Here is an 18218-nt window from a genome sequence, read left to right as displayed (position 1 = left end):
ATCCTGCACAGGTCACACCATCCCAAAAAACAAGGACACATTCAGAGGTCATCTACCGCAGCCCAAGGTGGGCATTTTTGCTTGGCCAACTATTACCCCACCTTTTCATCCTCCACCCCCTCCGCCCACTCTTAGCACTGCCACCAGCTGAGCTGCTAAATCCATCCCTTCTCAGTTAAGTATTGCTGCTTTATCCTATGCCAAGCAAGTCTGGATCTCACTCTATATAAACTCCAGCAAAATGCCCGAGTTGAATCAAAGCCCGCAACCCAGTCAATTTAACATACGCAGGAAGAAAGCTACGCTTATGAAGGGGGAGGGCTGAGGAGATTTGAGGTTTACTTTGACTGCGCCAGCTCATTTTGTTTGGGATGCTCAAACTTTCAGATGATTTTCCTGGGGATTTGTTGTGGTTTATAAGGGGAGAGGGGGGAAAAAAAATCAAAAAGCACTGCATCATCTGTGAGTTGGGAGAAAAATAAATGTGTTTGGACTGCAGATGGCCCACATAGGTATTCTGATTTATAGTGTGTTGCGGTGCATTACAGCGCAAAGTGATATATCAAATGGAGTTGGGTGTGCTCAGGTAAATTGCTAGTACTCGCACTGCGCACAGAAAAGTGAGGCTGGAAAATCTGGGTTCTTTTATTTAGCTTCCTTCCCTCTAAATCACGTTGATAGAAATGGATTTCACAGTGGTGGGAAAGGCTGGACAGATATTATGTGCGTCGGCAGTAAGATGAATTACTGGACAAAACCGTATTAACGGCTGTTTGTGGCAATCAATTCAGATCAATAAATTTTGAAATTACCTTCACGCCGTTTACAGCCCGTCCGGGGGAGTTAGAATAACCAGATGACGCTATGTTCACTGTAACACGGCTTAAAAGTTACACCAGCTGAAAGACTCACGGTGCAGTGATTGTGAGGAGCTTGAACCTCAAGAACTAGCATGGCATAAAAACAACCAGTGATATGTTTTTATGCTATATGCACTGCACTACTGCCTTCAACCACGCATTATTGTGTGCTCCTGTCAAAAATGCACTGTATACAGTACTAAAATAAACACCACCGCACTCACAGTCAACAATAAAGGGGGCTGTTGCAAGCATACTTGACATTTGTCAATAAACACATATACAATAGAAGAAAATTAGACTGCAGACTGACAGGTAAATTATTTTTACACGCTCCTAATAATTATTCATTATTTATTTTCACTTTAGCGGCGCGCCATTTTTCTCACATGCCTTGTCAAAATCTATACATCAGTCTCTCTCTCGTGTTACAGAAGTGTGAAAATATTCGCTCTCGGTCTTCTGAAACGCTGAATGCACATCGCTTCTCACAGTTCTTGCCGTCAGGGAAGGATTAAAGGTAACACTGTGATGTACTGCTCGTGGCATTTTTGGCATTTCATTCTGATTAAACTCTCATTAATGACTTACTTGTATTGTCCATATTTACTACTTTTGCATTACTGCTCATATCACCTGGTAAAAAAAATATGTAAAAATGTGAAATCCTTGGATATATTAGATACATATTATAAAATATATAGTAGCTGTTATTAGGTACAGCTTCCTAGTACCAGGCTGGAACTCTTTTTTGCCTTCAGACCTGCCTTAATTATTCATGGGGAACATTCAACAAGGTGCTGGAAACATTCCTCAGAGATTTTTGTCACAACACAGTTGCTGCACATCTATGATTCCAGCCCATCCAAAAGGTGCTCTTGGATCGAGATCTGGATATTGTGGAGGTCATTTGAGTAAAGAGAACTCATCATCATGTTCAAGAAACTAGTTTGAGATGATCTGAGCTTTGTGATAAAGGGACGGACTTACTCAATACTCAGGTACTGGCTGTGGTACTGAAACAATGCTATTAGGCACTAAGGGACCCAAAGTGTGCCATAAAACTATCCGGTCTTTAAGTGATGACGTGATGAATCCTGCTTCTGGGCCCAAACTACTCCACGTTTAATAATGCGTTTGTGTTTTTTACATGTTTTAATGCTTTGTATCTTGTTCTATTTAATCTCAACAAGCCCCTAAAAACAGTCAGTGATCACCGTCGGCCTCTCTCGGTTTTTATTACCGCTAATCAATTCAAAGCTCAGATTTTAGAACCTTACCATGTAACTACAGCCCAGCTCATGCAGCAGTATATTATTGACTAACCTTGTACTATGGATGGATTTTCTCAGCTGTTCTTTTGACTGAAGTTTGGTCCGTTTACAGCATCCTGCTATGCGATTGCATTTGTCCAGAACCTTCGGAAACCCTCAAGTTAACTTTTATTGAGTGGAAAAAAGTTAGCGTTCATCCTCCAGCTTCACAGTTTATATTATGCTAACATAGCTGTGTTGCTAGCGATCACGTAGCACATTGTTATATACGAGCTAGCCAAACTTCAGTAACTCAACTAATGTCACTGCTGTTTACCTTCCTGTCTTTATTTATTTCGGCAATGATAGCAGAGCTGTATGTCTTAATTTGTTTCAGAAATATCCCTCAGTCAGAACATGGTATATTATATTTAGATGGAAACTAGCAAGCTAACTCCCTGCTAACGTTAGAATTTCATAAATTCTGTTTTCATGGATGCCTGGATGTTAAACTTAATTGTTACACCTGGTAGAGCAGCAACTCTGATCATTTCATTACAGATGAAAGGATTTAGACAGTTTTTAACTCTCAGTGATGCCACAGTGATCGTGTGACTTAGCGACCTGCAGCGGAGTTTGGGCCCAGGCACGGCTAATGACGTCAGACTTAAAGACCAGATTGATATAAATCAAGATAGATCCATGCTTTCATGTTCTTTACACCAAGTTCCTACCATCTGAATTTTGCAAGAGAATTAGAGAATAATCTAATATAAAAAGTCAAATAGTCTATTGTTGAACCTGTGTAAACTGTAGCCTCAGTTTTGTGCTCTTAGCTGACAGAAGTGGCACCCCGTGTGGTCTTCTGCTGTAATAGCCCATCTGCTTCAAGGTTCAGAGATGCTCTTCTGCTTAGCTTGGCTGTAACAAGTGGTTATCTGTATAACTGTTGCCTTGCCTTCACCTTAAAGCAGTCTGGCCATTCTCCCCTGAACTTTGGCATCAACAAGGCATTTACACCTGGAGAACTTCCACTCGAGCCTATCCCGGCTGTCATGAGGCGAACACAAAATGTATAATATCCATTATATTAATATCATCCTCAAGGCCCATTTTACAGCATAATGACCGGGGTAATTTAATAGTAATCAACTTCCTGTAATGGATAATAATTAAAAATTCATAATTTGCTAATTTTTACTTTAAATCGTCACCTTCTGCAGTAATTTTCAAATGAAATATGACAGAACAGCCATTAAAACCCACCTGAAATGCATAAATCGACCAGCTTGTAATTTTAGCTTTTTGATGAATATCCAGTACTTGACTTAAACATGCACTGAGGGTTTAATTTGAGCTGCAGGAGCACGCACACCACATTCGTGTTCCTCTGCATCTTGACAGGTTTTAACAGTTTTCAGCTGCCACTAACCAAATAAGCCCCGAGTGAATTTAACACACACAAAAAAAACACCCCCTTGGAGCATCGCGGTCAACCTGTCTCTGTGTGTGTGTGTGTGTGAGGGGGGGGGGGGGACTGCACACTTAATTAGCTGTAAAGAAGCGCAGCATTAAGTCCAGCATCAGCCTAAAGCTTTTTCACACAAATAGACCGCCTGTAGCCTTTTTTGTTGCTTAATGACAAACCTTAGTAACACTGCGGTGCAAATAAGAGTGGAGAGACACAAAAACATGACTCACTCAACCGGCCCATATGCAGGGGGTTCTCATTATAACGGAGTTATCTCAGGCTCCCAATTGGAGTGAAGACTTGATTAGAGAGAGAGAGAGAGAAAAGCTAATGGCATAGAGAGGGCAGGATGTCGCTCAATGCACATTAAACATTTAGACATCTGTTGAGAGAATGTGTTACTATAACGTCCATGTCCTGCTTACAGCCACCAGCAACCACAAAGTATATTATGGACACAGAGTGACAAGCTGACTGGTTTGGCAGACAATTACGGACTCTGTTAAATAGCCATGTCAATTAAAGCTTCTTCTTGGATTTACTTGTCTTCGCTCGCGTTCCAATCTGTTTAAGTACGATTCACAATTTCTCCCCGTCCATGATTGAGTGTCACCCACAGCGAGGCTAAAGAAGAATTACATCACAGGGAACCGGCCGCTTCATTACCTTAACAGCTCTCGCGCTGGACGTGTTTCAGCCTCGTCAGTTTAAAGTTTACTTTGAGCTGGGCTCAGTTTTGGAAACTTTCTCGGTTTGAGACAAATCAAACATGTGCTTTGCGCATTCTGGTCAATTCTACAAACATAAGGGGGCTTCAAAGCTTTTAGTGGAGCCTCGGTTTTTACCTCTGATCTCATACCTTGTTTGTACTTTAACAGCAGTTCCCAGATACCCCTGCGGGCATAGGGGTCCACTCCTGCTGTAGGTTCATCTAAGATGATGATTTTCGAGCCACCCACAAACGCGATGGCCACGGACAGCTTTCTCTGCATGCCACCTGTAAGACAGCACAGCTTAAAAACACATCACGGCCTGAAGGAATGCACAAGCTAGTGTAAGAGCCGTTCAGCTTGTAACGCGTTGCAAATCCTGCCCGAACATCTGTCACAATAAGGTTTCACATGCAAAATGGGCACAATATTGAAGAATGATTACGGAATATACCAAAATATATCTTTCCATCTTTTAAAGTAATGCCATAAAATGATTGATGGCAGAGAAGTAGATACACCGTCCTAGCATTATTGCAGTCTGTACTCGCTTAGCTCTTCAAAATGCATCCACTGTAGTGCTAATGTAGTGGAAATGTCAGGATAGATCAACCTTGAAAGTCATATTTCAGTGATTTTGCTCACAAGCAATCCATGACTGGGGACAATTTATCAAGTAGGACTTGCTCATGACCCCCAGACAATGAATTACAACCTGTGACACACAGGTACAGTGAATGTGTGGTATAGGAGCAATATATCCTGAATAGACAGGATAAGCTACGCGTAATATTCCTTCCCAGGGGAAACTAATGCACGGAGGACACGTCAACGGCTAAATTGACATGTGCGCACAATAGGATACAGCAACATACATTAACATACAGACTCACCCGACAGGTTCTTGGCAAGTTCTTTCCGTTTGTGTGGCAAACCGACGTCCTTAATCATCTGATCCATCTCAGTTTTAACCTCTTGGCGACTGCGTCCTTTGAGCCGGGCATAGAAGTAAATGTGCTCTTCCACTGTCAGCCTGGAAAGGTGGACATGACATCACAACGCCTGCTAAACTGACGCCTGGCGATATGGAGTATTAATGTATTTTTCGAGACATTTTCCTAATTAAACGTCCGTGAACTAAAACAAAGTCTTACGTAATAAAGTCTTACATGCATCAATGTTTCGTGGCTGCTTCACAGGTGAGGCTGTGATAGGTCGTAATGCCTTCCTCCGTGTTTGCATGAATATTTTAACCCTACTTAATATAGATGCTTTCACTCTCTGGAATTAATATTAATGAAAGTAATTTGCAGGTGCTCAGCCATAATTATGATGTAAGGCTTGCGTCTAGTTTCACGTAATCAGTTTGTGGAGTGAGAGAGAAGAAAAGGATGATTCAAAAGTTAAACAGAAAAATAGAATAATGGTCGGGAATGATGTCATTAGGAGACTTCTGGCTGGGCCAAGGAAGGGAAGGTCATTTTAAATTTTAAAAGGAAAAGGAAAGGGAAGTGTTGATGGGGAACATAAGGCAAACTCTTGTTATGTGATCGATCTGCGGTGTAATACATTTTTAATTTTCATACAGTTGAAACACGATTAAACCAACGGCCAGCACAGGACGTGAATGCACAGCTCTCTGCTAAAGTCACTCACTCATTGAATAAGACATTATGCTGCGGACACATTCCCAAGTACGTCCGGATACTGTCCATGTCAGTGCGAATGTCGTAGCCATTGATGAGAGCCGTTCCCGATGTAGGTGGAAACAGTCCAGTCAGAATAGACCTACAGAGAAAAAAGAACAAAAGTGATCCATTTTGGTTGCTGTTAACATTATCTTTGCTTAATAAACAGAGTTATTGAGCTTCCAGTGCACGAAAATTAAAGCTCTCTGCGGGAAACACAGACTAAAGATACGTTTAACTAACATGATGTTGCCCATTGGTCTGTAGCCTCAAAAATACCTAATGCTCGCAAACATGGTTGCCAAGGTGTATCCATAGACTGCCCCATCAAAGTTGAGCACATAATGACTGGAGAGGCTGTCAGTTTGAAGTATTTTACTATAATACTCAAAATATGTCTGTCAGGGGTGTGTCCAGAAGGGGGGCATTGGGTGGCACCAACCCCTATGAAATATGATTGGCCCCCTGGTCTAGAGTTCTGTTAATCTTGAAATCCCCAACGCCCTCTACTGAGAGCTTAGCAGCAATGCAGCTGATTGCATTTACTCAGGCATGTTTAATGAGGTCTCAAGTACTTGTACTTTAAGCTTTTCTATGTTAGGCAGCTTTCTGCTTTTACCCCTCTATATTTTTAATTCAATTATAGAACTTCATACCATTTACTAATTTTTGAAAGCTTTAGTTACTTATTATAATGCAGATTTATTGCATCATTATAGCTGAAGCTACCAAGCAGTAATTATAGAATAAAATCATGAACAGCTGATTTCATTAAAGTGACACACCCATCAATGGATCAATAATTCTGATCCAATAACATCATGTATATGATTCTAAAACGCTTAATTCCACGTGATGGGTGCATTTACATTAGTCATTTTAAATATAGTTAGCATATACGCTACATAAGTAGCATTATAACTTTTACTTCAGTAAAAAGTCTAAATACTTTTTGCCACTTTGTAAAACAGTTTTAAAAAATCAGCAATAGGACAGAGGGCTCCACACGAGGATGGAAATTGTGTTTTCTACACAACTTTTCTAATCTAATTTTACTTCTTATGAATCTTCTGAATACCTGTGTTTCATTTTATTAATATGACAATAACATCTAGTATTTATACAGGAAACCTGAATGTTATGAAACATATGATATATTATCATGCCATTGCATTGCCTTGCAACTACCCTATACTGGACAAAAATGCCTTTCATACAGTAGAGCTGCACGTGGGACTGGTAAACTAACATAAACATAAAGGCCTACACACCACAAACATGGTTGAGAGGTCCAGTTTCAGGTGATTTGGATTTGATTAGTTTGGCACCCATTCAGTGTTGAGCATTGGTAATGCTAACTATAAGCAATATAATCATTTAAGCATCTGAGTCACCACTTGTCCAGTTGTCACAAAGTGGAACAAACTACTCTATAAGTCATGCTGTAGACATGTTTACATCTGCTGTAACATTTGGGCCATTTTAACATTTGAGTTACCGGCACATTCCCATGCTACAGAACTGTTTGGTCTGTTCATGGCGTCGCTGGACTGATTTACTTAATCACACTGGGAAAAACCAAAAAAATAAATAACTAAATGATAAATATGAAACTGATTGTGTAAATATATCCCCATGTGTGGGTCTCTGCAGTGCTCACATCCTGCTGTACCACTGTACAGTAAATGCCATTGTAGTCATCTAATTGCAGATATAAATTAGATGTTACTCTCATTAAATAGATTATAAAGCTTTCATGGTGTTATTGGTGGTTCAGTACTAAAAATTGGTCATCTTAGCTCCAGGGTAGACAACATGATGACATTATTTCATTACAATGTAGCTTGCCATCACCAGTGTGTGAATGGGTGGATGACTGGTTGTGTAAAGCGCTTTGGGTTCCTTAGGGACTAGTAAGAGCGCTATACAAATACAGGCCATTTACCATATAGAGGCACGTGTGCAAAATTAGGCTGCTCTAGTCCTGATAGGGTAGGAGGAGTTCATGAGCAAACAGACATGTGTTATAAATATATAGCATTCTACTCAATAGGTCCTATTTATTAAGGATGTTCTAATTTTATTTCCCTAAAGTATAATCAAATAAAGTATATCAAAAACTGTTGAAAAAAATACTGCGTCAGACTATTTAACACTAAGAAAAATGCAGAAATATTAAATTAAAAGTTAAAACTATGAACAGCTTGGAAATGTTTTTGTGTTTTATTAACTGTACTGTAATACTGCATGTCACTGATGGCTACTGTGCTCTGCAAAAGCCTCAGCAAGCTCTTATGTGTGCGACAGAGTCCTTCCACTGTCCTTTCTCTTATTGTGATCTGTTATGTTTCGTTCCAGTCGCTCTGCACGGATGTCTTCCCTCTAGCCCCTTAGTCTTGCATCACTTGCTCTCTCTGTCGCTCATACTTTCTGGCCGAGTGGCTTTCATTTATTTCCTGTCGTCCTAAACCCCTTCCAACCTTTTTTTTGCTATTTTTTAAACAGCAATTAGATCGCTCCCACTATCAACACAACAGCTGAGTCTCTGTGACAAACGCCCTCACAGAGGAGGCCACTCTTCGAAAGCAGAGACCACTTAAATGATGTGGCTGGAGTACAGTCGGCATTGTGTACACTATAGATCAGCTGAAGCTCGTGAAGTGAAATGAACACTGAGCCAAACAGTGAAACATGTCAGAGTTACATCATTCAGCTCACATTGTGGTTGTTTTTCCAGCTCCATTGTGGCCAAGAAACGATGTGATCTGGTTCTCGTAGAAGTCCACGCTCAGTCCGTCCACGGCGAGCTTCTTTCCAGTCTTGTAGATTTTGACAAGATTCTGGATTGACACGCCTGCTGTCATATTAGGTGGCGGTTTCTCCATATGCTCTTCAGACAGAAATGCAAACCAGTATAAACACACACACACTTATGAAACACAAAAGCAAAAAAGCAGGCGAAATGGAATCTCTAATATGAATAAATGTGTTTAAAAGGCACATTAAATCAGCAGCATTAGCTGATCATAAATGCTGAAATAAAACATTTAACTGATCATTAAGGTGATTTCATTTGCAAACACAAAATATAAACTCAATGTTATGTGTCAAATAAACTTACAATCCATATAGTAAAACAGGAAGATGAAACCACAATGTTCAGAACACAACAACCAAACCAAAGTAGCCTCCATGCTAACTGGAAATTGTGTTTTGTTAGTTTTTTAGCAAATTGCTAACTTAAGACTAACATAGTGAAACTCTGTTGTTGCCGTACATGACAAGTAAGCCACTAATGTTTGAGTCTCTAAACCAACTAACCAGCACATGAACAAACTTGTGAGAATGTCACAAACGCTGCACATAAAAACTTGACATGTCACATACATCACACCGCAAAGGTGAGATATGAAGGTCGGGTTTACCGTTGTGTACGTTGGAGTCTGTCAGCAAACTGGGCTTATCATCAATCACGGGTGCCGTTCCACGCCAATAAGATGCAGTAAAAGGGAAGTACCATGGCTTAGGGATTCCATATTGACCTGGGATCAGTTTCCGAGATCATTATTCACATTTTAATATTGGCCTGGCTTAAGGGAATATGGTACTTTACAATGTAGGTTTCCTCCTGACAGCCTGGCACAAATCCTGAGCTCTTTAAACTACAGTCTCTGAGGAAAGCATAAAGTCTATGCCCCTGGATATTTGAGCGCATCATTGTATTTTTACACAACAACGACAACAACACGAACCAAAAAAATGTTTAAAAAAAAGCATCAACAAAATCATTCAACAAAAACAAAAATATACCTGGAAAGACATTTTCAATGTACCAAGTGAGCACCCAGTATAAAACAGCATCAATAAGCATCATGATGATAGATGTGATGAAGGTGTAGCGTCCCCCATCTTCTGGACTCTTGGCGATGTTGTGCCACTGAATACCGACGCCTTGCTCCTCAAATTTAGAAAAGTTCTCGCAGCCGTATCCAAATGCCACACATGACAATAAACTCTGGGAATGAAGGATATGCCATTGAAATCATTAATAGTTTGCTTATTTTGTTTTCTCAAGAGATTACAGAAAGTTCAAACTAACTAAAAATAACTAAATGGTGTGTAGAGAAGAGCAAGCTAGCTGCTAGTTATTAGCGTTGTGTAAAGACTTAAACGAGGGCCGCTAGCCTCTCATCGTCTTAACTCTCAGCCCAACACAAATACTGACATTACATACAAAATGCTTAGACACCACACGTTCAGAAAATAGATTTAAAAAAGAGGCAGTGATACATCTTCGGCATGATTCCATGATTTTTAAAGTGTCAGTACTCATTCTTAGGATACAGTATCCTCACAGCACTCGAGCCCTGTCGGGGGGGAAAACCAGAGGAAGGGTTACATGTACAACTTATTAAACTTGAAAAAAAAGGGAAAATGCTAATCTTTGTTTGCATATCTCAGGACTAACTTTAGACAGGATGGACACTAAAACGAGTCTGTGACAAACAAAGATATGTTGGATCTTTCCCACAGTAGGAAACTGCAAATGATGCTTTGCCCGGACGACATCATCTGCCATGGCCTCTCACTCTGCATTGCCATGTTGCCTGCCAGCTGTTTGATCACGCCTCATTTGCTCGCAGCATTTATACTCCGGCAGAAGTGTTTGCTGAGGCTTTAGAGGCGAATCATCATGGAGACGATAAACCTGATGTTACACTACCAGGCAGACAATCTGAAAAGCTCTGCGCTGATGCCAAACCGCTAGTCTGGCTGCGACCACTGCTGGGCAACTTTCTGTGATGTCCTCTAGTCACCATCCGCCCATCAGTCAGTAGATGAGCGCTGACAGGAGGGCTAGTCGGCACCTATCCTTGACCTCTCTATGAATGGCTGACGAAATGACAGGAGCCACTCCTTTGGCTTTGGGGAAAGGGCACGAGTTGGGAGGCAGACAAAAGAAGCCCGTTCTATTGAACACGTGTCAAACGGCAGATTCAGCCATCATTCAGTCGGCTGCAGACAAAAAAAACCCACTGTTGCAAGGTCACTCTTTCGAAGTCTTTTCGTAAGCCACCCTCCACAAGTACAGCAGACACAGATGCACTTCCTTTAAAAACTGCACGAGCACAATTCATGAAAATGGCTGCGCACAAAGTTTGTCCACCTGTAAAGTGATGGACAGCGAATGAATTGGAGACCAGCAGGATACTCTGATAGCTGCTTAAGGCGCACAGCACACAGCTGGGTGCTTTTGTTGCGTGGCATTTCTCTTTCCGCTCATTCCCCGTCCGCCTCAATGCTGCCGGCTACTTCACAAATGCAAAACTAAGCCTGTGCCCACCTTGACTGATAATAAAAATAACCCTCAGCTGCAGCCCCAGAGGAGGCCCAAAGAATACTTAACAATATGCTGAAAATCTGAAGATTCACCGCACCACTGTAGACCTGGTTGTATAGGTGAATTTACCGATTCATTCCACAGGAAGATTTTCCAGGACAGGATGATTAATTGAAAAGATCTGCAGATTTCCAGAACATGAAAGAACTTGTGGGCCCTCTCTTGTTTCTACCTCTTTAAAAAAAAACGGAGGTAAGAGAGGATACAGCAGTCTGCACCCTGTACTATAGTGGCCCTCTTCTTGATACACTGCCTCCGGCTCTCCTTTGCCACACGGCTCCAATCAAAAACTCTTCATATGAATTCAGGTGATCTTTTGAAATTCGATTACGATTAAGGACTTCATTATCAAGGACAACGTGGGGGAGAATTTGCATGCCCTTGCACGAGGTAGTTTCATCCGACCTGGGAGAAAGAGAGAACCTGCACACACACACAATATACACACACATCTCTGATAAAGTGCCGGGATGAACTGGATAGCGGTTTGGTCAGAGGAACATTGCTCATGCTAATTAGAGGGCTAGAGGGCTATCCATCTACTTGGAGCAGGGGAGAAAAATCTCAGCGCCAGGGGAGAACCAAGCAATGGCTCTTTGTGTAGAGATTAAATAAGGTTTGCTGTGCTTTATATGTAAAATACCTACCTCGCCTGCATGCATTCTGTGAAAAGAAACTGAAGGAAAAGTTTTCTTTCAAAAAACCCCCCAACAAAATTACTTTGTTTTAAAGGATCTACTCAAAGACAGGCAATTTCGGGTCGACGTGCTGGAACAGCTTGTTTGCGCAAAAACAAGGTGAGCAAACAGTTTCTGAAGATAAAAGCAGGGGTGACTTCTATCAGCTCCCAGCGTAAGATATTATTGATTGCCGCCATGTCAAAAAATTGATAACTACGATACACAAGACCGGCCACCCACGGCTGGTACCGCATCGCTCGAAGTGACATGAAAGAAAAGGCGGGCCTGATTAAAATTCTGTGAAGACGCACTTGCACACGCTGCAATGAAGATTCAAGATATTGCCTTTGTCTGCAAAAGACAGCTCGAGGACAAATGATACCAGCGCTACCATAAAGGTCACGCAGAAAGGCTACACTGAAAGTTGAGCAATGGTACACAATTTATCTTTATCCCTCTGAGGATGGGAGAAAAATCAACAACTTCCTCGTCTCTTCTTTCAGGTAAACGTCTCATGTTTCTGTCACTTGAGCATGCCCGTTTTTTTGTTTGTTTTATAAAGAAATCTTTAGTATTGTGCGAAATATGTCAGCCTCAACAAGCAGCAAACAATTCATTGTCACATTATGGACAATAAATACAATTTGTAGTAATTTTAATGTCACTGGACCCTTTAATTCATCTTGAAGGCTCGCACCTTATTATCGGGAGACGAAAAAAGCTTCCTTTCATAACAAGCCGCACCAGTGAAGTCAAAGTTATTTCTTTTTGGATTTAAAAGGCATAAGAACGAGATTTCTTTTAAAAACAAGCAACTCTGACTGACACGGTGTGATTATAGTGGCGAGAAAACACAACCTGGGAATATAACTCAGAGTACAGTCAGCCCTCATGTATAATAACAGCAGGGGGAGATATTAAAAACTGTGTCAGCTAAAGACGGTCTTACCACAGCAACCTTGGCCCCGAAACCCATCACGTCCCTCCAGGCGTAGCAGAGGACGTGCGGCAGGTAGAGGACAAAGTAGATGAGGCCACCGCACGCCGCTGCTAAGTTGGCCTTAGAGAAGAAGACGCTAATGAAGAAGCACTGAGAGATGGTGGCCACGCAGAACACCAGGAAGAAGACAAAGATCACTGAGGGGTCGCTGTATTGGAGGATTTTGCCGTACTGTGTGAAAAGAATTGAGTGGGAGTGGGGGGAAAATAACAGAGGAAAGTAAACATGTAATTTGATATCCAATAACAAACAGGTGGAGAATCCAGGAGGTTATCATTGCAGAATCAAGCAAGCAGGAGGATTCAGAGTGAAAGCTGTTTGACGATCCTCTGGCATATTTTCTCAGCTGACTGTATATTGTATAACATAATCTAAAAAATCCCTAAACATGTCACTCTTTCACTCTGCCACTTTGAAGGAGGACCCTTGTCTAGTTTTAGAGAGCTCCTCGCAAATGAACCAGACTCCCTCAGTGAGCAGTGATGCTGATTTCTTCGTCAAAATTTAATTCAAAGAGCCACTTGAACTCTTGGGATAATGGTGCTATTGTAACGAATGCAATTACGATTCACATCTTTACAGAGGACGCCGTTTGAGGGAGTTGTACGATTGTTCATTGTAGAGCTTCTACATTTAGACGGCCTAAATGAACTTGTGTTAGCATCACAGTAAAATTATCTTCTTTTAGTGCTTAGGTTTCACTCCTGATTAACAATTTATCATGAACCTTCAGGAGTTCTTGATAAGCAAAAAATAAATAAATAAAAACTCTCTAAAAGTAGTTGTGGGTCCTCCTCAGTGAATCATTGTTTAATCATTGTGGAATCACCTTGAGTATAAGGGTAAGGAGGAGAGAGCTGACAGCCAGCAGCAGCACACTGGAAACTGCCCAGCTCAGCCAATAGATGTCGCTTCTCAAGCCCATGATCCTCATTGTCTCCTTAAGCCTGGCTTCTTTCTCTGCAACGATACCCTTAATGATCATGGCGACAGAGTAGATCCAGGCTAAAGTCATGTATAAGGGGAGGGAGCTTCCCAGCGAACGGAGGAACCTGAAAGGTGGAGAGAAGCCAGCCCAGCCCAGATACTTAAATCTGGTGTTAAATCTGCACAGTAACTGGCGATAATATCGCACTTTTTTTCCATTTTCTTAAATCTGCATACTTTGTGACTTCTACGTAATAGCATTAATTCTTTGAATAATCAATTTTCCATTCACATCATACACTATATATACACAAATCAGGCAACTATTTTTATGTTTTGCTCATTGTGTGCAAGAAAAATGTCCTTAAAGTGTAAAAAAAATAATTTCTAAATAAGAAAAAGTCAATCTAGTCACTGCGCAAGTCAAATTCTAAGAAGTGGCTGATATAGAAAGGTCAGCGCTGGAAAGTGATAAGTTGTGAGATGTGTGGAAGGGCGGGGTCACGCGAGGGTCGCTGACAAAAATGTCATGCAGGCGTTCACCCATTTATTCTTTGAAGCTTGGATTGAATGTACTGCTCCTCATACTGCGTGTAATAACGGTCCCTTGAAGATTTCCATTACAAGCTCTTGTCATTTCCCTTTTCCAGTGAAGAGGTCACACGTGGCCTTTTGCCAGACATGACTCAACTAGATGAAGAAGGGAAACTAGATGGCTTTTTTGGCTTGTTGGGTGGATTTTTTTTTCTTTCTGAGTTTAATTAGCATCGCTTATCCAGCTGGGCGGCAGTGGAAACAACGACACTGACAATACTACAAACTGCATGCTACAAATTATCTAGGTCTATGAGAAAATCCTATAGAGCTCATTTATGACCTTACTGAAAACTCTCGATGTTTTTTAAATAAGTTTAAAGTCTTATATATAGTCTTATAAATGATGGTGATATTTAGGGTAAAACAAAGGACAGAGCAGGGTACGCTTTGCGATTGGATGTTTTGGCAACACAGGACTGCTTGCGTGTCAAAAAAAACAAGGTGGTGATGGTCAAAATCTTTAAAAAGAGGCTTCAGAAATACAGTCAATAAACCAGTGGGTGACTGTGGGGCGGCTACGTTCCTTATTATATGCAGTCTGTGGACAATCTCAACTTTTAAGTCTATACATCTAACTTTTTAGTCAACACTGGGTAATTAAAAATTGAACAATGAATGTAAAACCAACATTCAAACACTAAATCGGTGTTGGTGCTAGAATTTAAGAATACAGGGTTTTATTCTTCTTTTTGCTGAATGCAGCTGCTTGCAGTTATAAACGATTGCATGAAGCAAACTGCAGGGGAATAAAACCAAAACAATGACCTGAAAGGGGCTAAAACAACAGCTAAAGGCAGTCCTTTTAACACCAAGTACTTATTTTTGTAGATGAAATACATTTGTTACATTTTTTACTCCAGAAGCTGAAAAAAAAACACGTTAAAGTGAAAAATTGAACATTGCGAGATGGAAGTAAAAATGCTGCAATTACAATTTTCATTGAGTATGTAATAAAATCCTAAAATCCTTTTTTGTAGCAGTAATGTATACGTTTGGATGTTTTTCATGTTAATTGCTAGTTTATCATATAAAAGCTCTGTATGTTTTTAACACAGGTTTTGTATTTAGATTGCTAATCAACAAGGGAACTACATAACAGAGAATGAAATAAAAGTACTTTTAAAACATTTAAGAGTCGTGTTTCACCACTCGCACTTTAACAAGTAGTTTTACTTTTTATTTATTTTGTTGTGTGTGCCCGAGTTATTAATCAGATATCAGTGGCCTTTCCGACTGTGAAGGTGGTCTCTGACGTTGTCGTTTGCTCTCTTTTTTTCAGCTCTTCTGCACAACAAATTAATCCGGTTTTAATGACCGAGCGCAAACACATCAAAACATTTTGCAAGGTGATTTCGTGTTATGGGAACAAGAACAATACACTGCTCGGGAGAGTAAATGCGTATTGATTCGCGCTGATCGGTGTTAGTTTTAGTAGCCCAAAATCTCATCAAATAAACAACTTGATTCAGCTGATTTCAGATAAGAACCAAGTGTGTAAATACATCCATCTGGATGCCAAACGGTAAACGCATTACTTCCTCCGTAATGAAAGAGGAAACAAGTGTAAAATGACAGAGGACTCAGGTGCAGATGACAAAACCGGTTGTTGTCACACCTAATCCAGATACAGCCTTATGATAATTACCATTTGATTTGCTATTATTATTAATGTGCTGAAAATGGCTGTGAAATTATCATTTAGAATGGGCCCGTGATCTGAATACACATCCCGCGTGCAGTTGCTCCTCCAAGGCACTCGACTAACTCAATTTATTGTTATTAATGTTTACAAATTGTTGATGGCTTGCAAACACATTAGGCTGATGGGAAATTACATTTCATCCAGCTGTTCAAATATCACTTTTTATTTACCAGCCACATTTTCCAATTAAACTGCAAAAATTGATTAGGCCAATCTTAAATAACCATCCTTTTTTATTTCATTAACTACGCCTACAAAACAAGGGGCTGTTGAAGAACACGCTCTAGCTAAAGGAGACCAACAACGGCGCTGCTGCCATTGTGCGCCATCAAAGGCGTGAACGGCCTCCTTTTTTATGATAACGCTGATTTCTTGTTATTTCTTAATTGATTTTTTCAAGCTGTGGATGGCTCACGCTGATAAGCAACCAGATCAATAGATGTGGAGTCAAACAACTATTTTCATTTCTCATATTTAGATACTTGCTAACAAAGAAAGACATAATCGTGCATGCCTATTGCTTCTTTACCCTCTTTGGGAATAATAGCATCTTCTTTTGTTTATGACGTGATGTTACACCTACCTGATGATTAAACTTACAATTCATTATACACCAGGAGCTCTGCAGTGCAGAGGGTGCACTACTCGATTGTACTGTTGTTTTCATTTTATTGACCCAGTGTACATTACAAATGTATTAGATGGCTGGCAGAATATCAGATACAGCAAATGTAAATACTGTTAAATAATTAAACTATATAAAGCGGCGCTATCTCTGCTGTTCTTTCAAATTCTATCCGAGGAATGCAGTTTTGTTTAGGCCAGCTTTTAGTATTACTTGTTCTAATTTGTCTTAGCTGTCCAGATACAGGGCTGCAAAGAATACTGAGGTCCACACTGGTGCATCAAGTATATGTCAGGTACTACCCTCACCCTCCCCTTACAGTTAAAATTAAATGTCATGTAAAATTAGCGTGCAACATCCAAGTGGCAAAAAAAGAGTAAATATCCATTTTCTTGGCTACTGAATGATAAAAATGCACTTCTCAGATTAAAAGCAGGTCGCGATTACATCTTGAATTTTAAATACATCTTGCAGGATTGTGTTGCGTGCTGATTTCATTAGCAGGAGAGGCCTAATCATCCAAGAATCATCCGTCGTGATTTGATTCTGTGCACGGCAATTCATTCTGATTAACAACGGCGGGCTTAGCAAAACACAAAGCATAAACAATGTCGTGACCCGAACAACTTGTGACCAAGGACAGTAAATTTACTGGATGTGTATTTTTTCTTGGTCTGACGTAGCAGCACTGTGAATTTATAGTGTTTTAATGTATCATACATCCTTACATCGTATGCTTTGTGTTTGGCTGCTTTTCACCGAGCGACTCCTTTCTACTGACCTTAACCATGACACTTATGAGCGCACAGGGAACGACTAGCAGAACAATGTTCTCCGTGAGCACTGAAAACCAAAGAGCGCCGTTTTGCACACCAACAGCGCGCAGTACTTCCTTGAGCCGGAGTTCCTTCTCCAGCACCAAACCCTTGATGGTCATGCACACGGTGTACATGAAGGCCAGTATCAGGAACATGGGGAGAATGCTTCCAATACTCCGAATGAAGCTGGGTACAGGAGAGAACGAGCAAAGAACATCAGAACTACTACGCTACAAGAGGACATTCTTCACAATTACTCATTCTCCATGCACGAAATTATGTCCAGATGCTTTTTTACATGATATACATTTTGTTTTATTTATTCTCCACCTACATTTTTTCAAATTTTAACTTCTGTTACAGCCTGGCTCAATACCTTTGAGGTGTTTTCATTTTTACGCCGAGCTAACCTTTTATAAACTTGGTGCATCAGCTCAATTGGGCATTTAGTGCTTCACCTCATGCCAGAGATGATGTATGATTTGA

General features: G+C 40.6%; 1 protein-coding gene across 1 annotated transcript in view; it reads right to left on the bottom strand.

Moving 5' to 3' along the window:
- LOC113018657 (phospholipid-transporting ATPase ABCA1) overlaps positions 1 to 18218 on the bottom strand; it is a 181231-nt gene that overhangs the window by 110635 nt on the left and 52378 nt on the right. The window contains exons 14-21 of the mRNA XM_080290303.1: positions 13893 to 14115; positions 13013 to 13234; positions 9793 to 9997; positions 9408 to 9524; positions 8701 to 8872; positions 5951 to 6082; positions 5188 to 5327; positions 4444 to 4581 (exon numbers count right to left, since the gene is read on the bottom strand). Coding sequence (XP_080146429.1) covers positions 4444 to 4581; positions 5188 to 5327; positions 5951 to 6082; positions 8701 to 8872; positions 9408 to 9524; positions 9793 to 9997; positions 13013 to 13234; positions 13893 to 14115 — 1349 coding nt within the window. The remainder of the gene's footprint in view (positions 1 to 4443; positions 4582 to 5187; positions 5328 to 5950; positions 6083 to 8700; positions 8873 to 9407; positions 9525 to 9792; positions 9998 to 13012; positions 13235 to 13892; positions 14116 to 18218) is intronic.

Source organism: Astatotilapia calliptera, chromosome 3, assembly GCF_964374335.1.
Source record: "Astatotilapia calliptera chromosome 3, fAstCal68.1, whole genome shotgun sequence".
Classification (NCBI taxonomy): domain Eukaryota; kingdom Metazoa; phylum Chordata; class Actinopteri; order Cichliformes; family Cichlidae; genus Astatotilapia; species Astatotilapia calliptera.
This window is presented reverse-complemented; position numbering and strand designations above follow the sequence as displayed.